Raw genomic sequence first — 7,753 nt, 5'->3', positions numbered from 1 at the left:
CTCCGGGTCAGGTGTGGGATATAATCTCCTGGTGTGCCGAGTGCTAAGACCCTTGGTAAAGTGCAGTATTAGGGTGGGAGTTACCCGATTTTCCAGGTGTTGTGTGTCTCACTTTCCTTTGACTAGGGAAAGGAATTTCCTTCCCCCTTGCACTTCACAGGTGAGGTGATGCCTCGGCCTGCTTCAGCTCTCGCTGGTTGGGCTGCACCCGGGGACCAGCGCCAACTGTCTGACACGCCCCAGTGAGATGAACCCGGTACCTCAGTTGAAAATGCAGAAATCACCTGTCTTCTGTGTCGCTCATGCTGGGAGCTGGAGGCTGGAGCTGTTCCTATTCGGCCATCTTGGGCGCGCCCCAACATTTTTATACAGCCAAAGTGCATTTATATTTTCCCATATATTTTCACTTTCTTTGCTATTTATCATTTCCTATACCACTGACCTTACATCTGGAATCAGTTGTTTTTCCCTGCCTCGTCGATTTTCAAAAATTCTTATTGTTACTGAAATTCCTTTTGTCCTCGTCTTAATAGCACACTTTTTTTTTTCTTCCTACTGAAAGGAGCATTCGTTGCTTTTACTTTTTGTTATATCTTTCTAGTAAGGGATAATCTAGACACAATAAAATTTACCCTCTAGTCTGGAGTGCTGTACATTTTAATAAACACATATAGTTTGCATAACCACTACCACAATTGAGATTTTGAGTGTTTCCATCACATAAAAAATCCCCACATCCTTCTGTAATCAACTCTTATCTTTACCCTTAGGCTTTGGTATATTTTCTAACTCTAGGATTTGTCATATAAATTGAGTCAATACTACACAGCCTTAGTAGAGCTGGCTTCTTCACTGAGCATAGTTTATTTGAGTTTCATCCATGTTGTTGTGTGTACCAGTTGTCTTTATATGCACTCACTAGCACTTGCTATTAGAGAGCTTTAAAAATATTATTTTAATTATTCTAATAGGTATGTATTGCTATCTCATTGTGATTTGAAGTTCCATTTTTACAATGAGTAATGATATTGAGCTTTTTTTTATGTGTTTGTTCTCAGGGTTGAGACTGGGATGATCCAAATGATGCACCTAGGCCCAACATTTTAGGAGTCATTCATTTTCAGACACGAGTGCAAGTGTAGAGTAGTGCAGGTACTTCACTTGCCTCAACCTAGGCCTGCCCCTGCTTAATTGCCTTCTATATGTATTCTGTGGTGAAGTGTCTGTTGAAATCGTTTACCCTTTTTAAATATTATTTTTTCATATTATTCTCTATATAGTCTGGATATAAGTCCTTTATCAGATATGCATTTTGTGAAAATTATCTTCCAGTCTATGATTTGTCTTTTTATTCTCCCAGTTGTGTTTTCTGAAGAGCAGAAGTTGTTGATTTTGTTGCTATTGCTGTTTTTAAAAGATACCATCTTGGCCAGTTTAGAGTGAGGATGACCCCTTAGATAGAAGCAAAAGCATTACCTCAGACTCTTCAAAGAGGGCAGATGAATATGTTGCTAGGAGTTAGGGCTTTGTTATGATATCCTCTTTCTAATTGGGCCATTAAGCTGTGTTACAGGAGAAAATAATCAAAATGGTGTTTTGTGTGTGTGTGTGTGTGTGTGTTTATTTTTTGTTTTTTTTTTGTGGGTGAGAGACTGAAGAGGTTTCTTGACCTTTTTTAAAATTGAGCTTTGTTCAGGCTTTTCTCATTCCACTTCTTTCCCTCTTGATTGTTTTGAAATTTAAAACTAATTTTCTGGTTTTTATTGCTTGTAGTGAGATTTAACTATGCATATTTAAGTAACGAAGTCTAGGGTTAAGAATATGTCCCCCTTGGAATGGGAGACCATAATTTTAAGTGAAATAACTCAGAAACAAAAAGTCAAATACTGTGTATTCTCACTTGTAAGTGAGAGTGAAATAACATCTGCACATGAACACAGAGAGTGGAATAATAGACATTGGAGACTTGAAAGAAAGGGAGCATGGGAAGGGTGTGAGGGATGAGAACTTACTCAGTGGGTACTATGTATACTATTTGGGTGATGGTCACAGTAAAAGCCCAGACTTCAAACTGCACTGTACTTATGCTCCCTAAATCTATACAAATAAAAAAAATTATAAACAGTATAAGGATTTGAGAGTTTGGTCTGGTTTTCCCTTCCCAATTTTGTATTATTGTCTAATATTTCAATTTACTATTATTTTGTATTAACAGTATTTGTTTCAATTTATCCATATGTTTATGATTTTTCACATTTACCTTTCCAAGTTGCACTTCAGACATCCCTTGAAATCATTTTCCTCCTTTGCATATATTCCTTAGAAGTTCCTTTAGAGCAAATATCTTGGTTGTAACTTAGTAACTAACTTGTAAATGCTTCTGTTTTCTTTCTTGTGAGGTAATTTTGCCGGGTGCACAATTCTAGGTTGATAGTTATCTTCTGTCAGTTAGCCTGTTGTTGCATTGGCTACTATTTTTCTGATAAGTCTGCAGTGATTTTACTTTTCTTTGTATTAATGTCAGCAAATTAATATGATTCAAAACAGTAGCTGTTATGTTCTTTATCATTGTACTTTCAGGACCTTCTGTTTGTCCTTGATATTCTGTAATTTCATTACAATGTATATGGCTATTCATTATTTTTATTTAACCTGTTTGGTATATATTTATGTTATGCTTCCTGGATCTGAGGATCCATATTCTTTTATCAGTTTTGAAAAGTTCTCAGCTATTACCTTTTGAAATATTTTTCCTGGCCGGGCATCATGGCTCATGCCTGTAATCCCAGAACTTTGGGAGGCTGAAGCAGATGTATCACTTGAGGCCAGGAGTTTTAGACCAGCCTGGCCAACATGGCAAAACCCTGTCTACTGAAAATACAAAAATAGGCTGGGTGTAGTAGCACATGCCTGTAGTTCCAGTTACTCAGGAGGCTAAGGCAGGAGAATCACTTGAAACTGGGAGGCGGAGGTTGCAGTGAGCTGGAATTGGACCACTGTACGCTAGCCTGGGTGACAGAGCAAGTTTTTATCTCAAAAAGAATAAATAATACATAAAAATATTTTTTCTCTTCTATCTTTCTATTTTTCCTACTGGGACTCCATTTTGACATATGTTAGTTCAGAAGCTGGCAAACATTTTATGAAAAGGACTTCACAGGTCTTTTTCAGACTGCAGAGACTACATGTAGTCTCCAATGCATCTTCTTTGTTGTTTTTTGGTTTCACAATACAAAATCATTCTTAGCTCCCAACAAAATATATGCTTAGCAAAAACATGCTAGACTTTCTTTTCCATTGCTTTTAGTCTCATAGTTTTGTATCTCATCTTTTGCATCATTCTATATAAAATCATTTTAATCTTCCAGTTTACTAATTCTCTCTTCAACTGTCTCTAATCTTGTATAGCTTATTCACTGAGATCAACAATTATATATTTTTATTGCAGATGTTTCCATTTTTTAAAATTTATAATCCAGTATCCAGAGAATTCCACTGGCTGTGGGTGAATTTATTTTCTCCATAAAGATTTGTACTCAAAGCAGAAGCCCCAGAGAGAGCTTTTCCACCTCACTACTGTTCCAGGGTTTCATATTACCCTTGTCTTTGCCATAGAAATCTGGTCTTGGGGCTATGTTCCCTATTTTCCCTTTCTGACTTCCATAGGTGAGCTCCCTGCTATATTGGACATTCGTTTCTCCGATTTAGCTCCTGCATCTGCAGCCCGGCTCTGGGATGCCCTGGACTATCCCGGTCCAATCTTTCAGATGCTGTCGTCTTGTCTTCCAAACCCAAGCTCTTGGCTGCTATAGCTGTGGGTCTAGTCAGCTCCAAGCTCAACCCATATTTGTTGTTAATAGGTTTATTTGGGGGAGCAGAGGTCATTGCAGACCTCTGCTACAATTTGTAAGAGCAGAGCTACTACATACAAAAAGTGTATTCTGTTCAGGGTACACTTGCTATAGAGCTGGCTGGTTCCGTGGAGCTTCTAATCATTTGTCATGCTAGAAACATCCATATATCAGTTTTGTATTCAGAAAAAAGAAATTCAGAAAGTCTTTTCATGAGGCATTCTTCATTAAATAAGGAAGTCTCAAAAATACGAGACTAAAATAAGGAATAAATAAGGAAGAAATGACAAGATATTTAAAATATTTTCCATATATTTGCAGAGTATTGTCAAATTTATTGTTTTGAGGTTCTTTTTTTTTTTAACTTGGTGCCATTAGTAAGATAAACATTTTTTTAAATGAGCAGCACTTTAGTTGAATATTATGAATGTTACTCTGTACTAGCAATGAATTTGATTTTTGGTGTAGGAACTTTATGTAGTAAATGTATTTATTTTTCTTAATTCAGGAAAATGTCTAATCAGCCCAAGAAGTATGAAGCTCAGAATATAGCCAATTCAACAGAAGAAAGTGATGCTTTTGACGTTGTCACTATTCCAGTTCCCTCAGAAGAGCCTCAAGAGTCAGATCAAACTGAAGAGCATGAATCTGGGATAGAACAATTCAGTGAGAGTCATGCAATACATGTTGAGGAGCAGAGTGACCAAATCTTTTCAAGCCTGGAACCAGACAATGAACAACTCATGAAAGAGGTTATATCACCAAGACAAGTTTCATATACTCCACAACATCATGAAAAGCAGTATGCAATGCAGAGTCCAAATGATGATAGTTTGGCATTTCTGGATAAAATAAAGGCTATAAAGGAGTCTTTGCAAGAATCAATGGAAGATTCTCTAGCAACAGGTGCTACCTAAGGAAGATAGGCTATTTCATTTTCTCATTTTGAAGAATGATTGTGTTTCCTTGTTGGCTTATTTTCGCTTAAAGATTTGTTTTATATTTGATGTTCCTTTCCCTTTCCCTTATCCACCAAACTTCCAGAGTTACTTTGCTTGAATCTCTTAACTATTTGTGAAAGCTTCTCTATTCTGCAATATCTGTTTTTCATCAATGAATGATCTTCATTAAATTTAAAAATTGATATTTATATATTTTTTCAAAGAAAGTAGGTTTTACAAATGTTTATGACCTTGAAAAATGATGGAGAAATTGTTGACTAAAATGGGAATTATTTTACATGCCAATTTGGAATTAATTGTTGTATCTAAATAGCAAGAGGTGGATAGGTGGATGGGAACTTGACAATAGATTTTCTAGTTTCATATCCAGTGCTCACTTATTCTACATATTATGTTGCTTTTCCGTATTTCTGTAGTCTGTTTAGTGTTAGCTTATATTTTCCTTCAGAAAATCGTTGTTTTCTTTGTAGGTTAATTTTAAAGACATAAAATAATGTTGATAGCATATAGTAGTTATTATTACATTCTTAATAACAGCAGAGTGGCAGCAGCAATAAGGTGGTTACACAGAGAACCATTCTACTTGCATGGTTAATTGACTGCTCCTTTTCCATCTTGTGAATGAGTTGTGAGAGAGTTTCTGCCTACAGAGAGGAGAACATGAGCCATGATTTAACAACAATAATAATAGCAGCTTAGTTTGGCTGGTAAAATGTAGCTTTTGAATCTAGTGGGGTAGTTTACCCTTGTGTGATGTGTCCATATAAATAAAGAATGAAAAGAAGGAAAGAAAACTACCGAAGCCTGATTATACCTGACTGACGCAGGTATCTCTCAATTTTAGTATTTAATGTAAATTTGGGTTTCATTTTTGGGTATTTCTGTCATTCCCTGATATTATAACTTACAGCAAACACATGGTGATTTTTTTAAAAAAATGTTGTCTTGATCCTGTACCTCGTGAGCTTCACAAATCCCTTGACACATTTCCCCTTCCCAAAGCTTAAGAAGTCACTATTGTGAAAGCTTTAAAATTGATTATAGTTTTTTGCACTGAGAAGACAATTAAAATAACCTTCTCATGGTTTGCCATCTGAGAAAGTATTCTCTTTGTTGATAGAGAACTGTGAAAACAAATTTTAGCAAGCTCAAAGAACCTTAGCATTACCAGTGCCTACTTAAATTTTGTCACGTTATTGATAAATGTCTTATTTTTAGCTTTATGAAAACTACAATTTTAGAAAAGGAATGTACAAAACTTTTTTGACCCACAGTCTTTATTCTATACTCCATCTTTTGACATCTTCTCCATTAAAATTTGAAGTCTATAGGTGTAAAACAGTTTACCCATATTAATTACTTTTTACATACCGTATTTCCTTCCTGTATTTGTGAACAGATAATCATTTTATAATAATATTTAAACATTTTTTAATATGTAAGAATCTTGATTCTCTCTTTTCTAGAGGGGATTGAGCCATATAATGTCCCTCTTTGTGAAAAGTAGTTATAGTGCATTTCTAACTTCTGGGACATTGTCTGTCTCAGGTCTCTCTTTCCTAAATTCACTATGCCAAAATGCCTAATTTCCTGGGATGTTTCCTATGCTTATATCTGAACAATACATACCAGTTATTGAACATTAGAGCTAATTATTGAGATTATGGATTGATTTTCAAAGCAACTAAATGTTGGCCACTTCTCCTTATAGAAAATTAAAAGTAACTGTTATCATTGGGGCGCAGCAGGGAAACACTAGCAAGAACAACTTGCATTTTATATAATTAAAAATTAACACATAATTCTGTATCTGTTTGTGGACTGTAGTTTGCTGACCTTTGCTGTATTTGACTATAATTCTTTGTTTTCTCTTTTAATTTACAGTAAAAGTTGTACTTATTCCAGTGGGCCAGGAAATTGTAATATCTTTTAAGGTTGATACCATTCTTAAATATCTCAAGGACCATTTTTCACACTTATTAGGTATCCCACTTTCTGTACTGCAGATAAGATACTCAGGTAAGTTTGGAGGCTAATAAAACATACCAGGACTTTTCTAGTTTTAAGATGTAAACAATCAAGATCTTTGATTTTAAAAAGTAAATACCTTGATACTAATTGAACATTGTGGGTTATGCATTCACTCTTTTTTTTTTTTTTTAACTTAGAAATATTTCAGTTTTATTAAGGCATTTGAGGCATATTTGAATTATTAAACTCAATTATTCGTTCTCTTATTATTCCATCCTCACCATTACAATGTCCCCATGACTGGTGGAGTAGACCTTTTCATCCTGTAACTTGGGCTTAACCATATGACTTACTTCGGTCAGTGAATGCCAAGGGCCTTGTAAGCACAGGTTTGAAATGAGCATTGGGGTCTGCCCTATTCCTCTTCTGCCTTTTGCCATGAAAATAATATGCTGCTGGTCCAAGGAAGAGAAGAAATCTGTGGGGCAGCCTGGTGTGGTGGCACATGCCTATAGTGTCAGCTACTGGAGAGGCTGAGGCAGGAGGATTGCTTGAGTCTAGCTGTAGTTCACGATGATGGTGCCTGTGAATAGGTACTGTGCTTTAGCATGGGCAACACGCAAGACTCTGTCTGGAAAGAGAAAGGAGGGAAGGAGAGAAAGAAAGAGAGAGAGAAGAGAGAGAGAGAGAGAAAGAGGGGAAGGAAGGAAGGAAGGGAGGAAGGGAGGGAGGGAAGGAAGGAAGGGAGGGAGGGAGGAAGGGAGGCAGGGAAGGAGGGAAGAGAAGAAAGAAAGAGAAAGAGAAAGAAAGAAAGAGAAAGGAGAAAGAGAAAGGAGAAAGGGAAGGAAGGGAAGGGAAGGAAAGGGTGAAGGAAGCAGAGAGAGGGAAAGGAAGGGAGGGAGGGAGGAAGGAAGGAAGGAAGGAAGGAAGGAAGGAAGGAAGGAAGGAAGGAAGGAAGGAAGGAAGGAA

General features: G+C 36.5%; 1 protein-coding gene across 1 annotated transcript in view; it reads left to right on the top strand.

Moving 5' to 3' along the window:
• Positions 1-7,753, top strand: part of IQUB (IQ motif and ubiquitin domain containing) — a 78,134-nt gene that overhangs the window by 12,779 nt on the left and 57,602 nt on the right. Inside the window, exons 2-3 of the mRNA XM_017854312.1 lie at positions 4,360-4,757; positions 6,698-6,844. Of these exons, the coding sequence (XP_017709801.1) occupies positions 4,364-4,757; positions 6,698-6,844 (541 nt within the window). The 5' untranslated portion in view covers positions 4,360-4,363. The remainder of the gene's footprint in view (positions 1-4,359; positions 4,758-6,697; positions 6,845-7,753) is intronic.

The sequence above is a fragment of the Rhinopithecus bieti genome, unplaced genomic scaffold (genome assembly GCF_001698545.2).
Source record: "Rhinopithecus bieti isolate Rb0 unplaced genomic scaffold, ASM169854v2 scaffold_36410, whole genome shotgun sequence".
Lineage (NCBI taxonomy): Eukaryota > Metazoa > Chordata > Mammalia > Primates > Cercopithecidae > Rhinopithecus > Rhinopithecus bieti.
The sequence above is the reverse complement of the archived record's forward strand: the minus strand, read 5'-3'. Positions and strand labels throughout refer to the sequence as shown.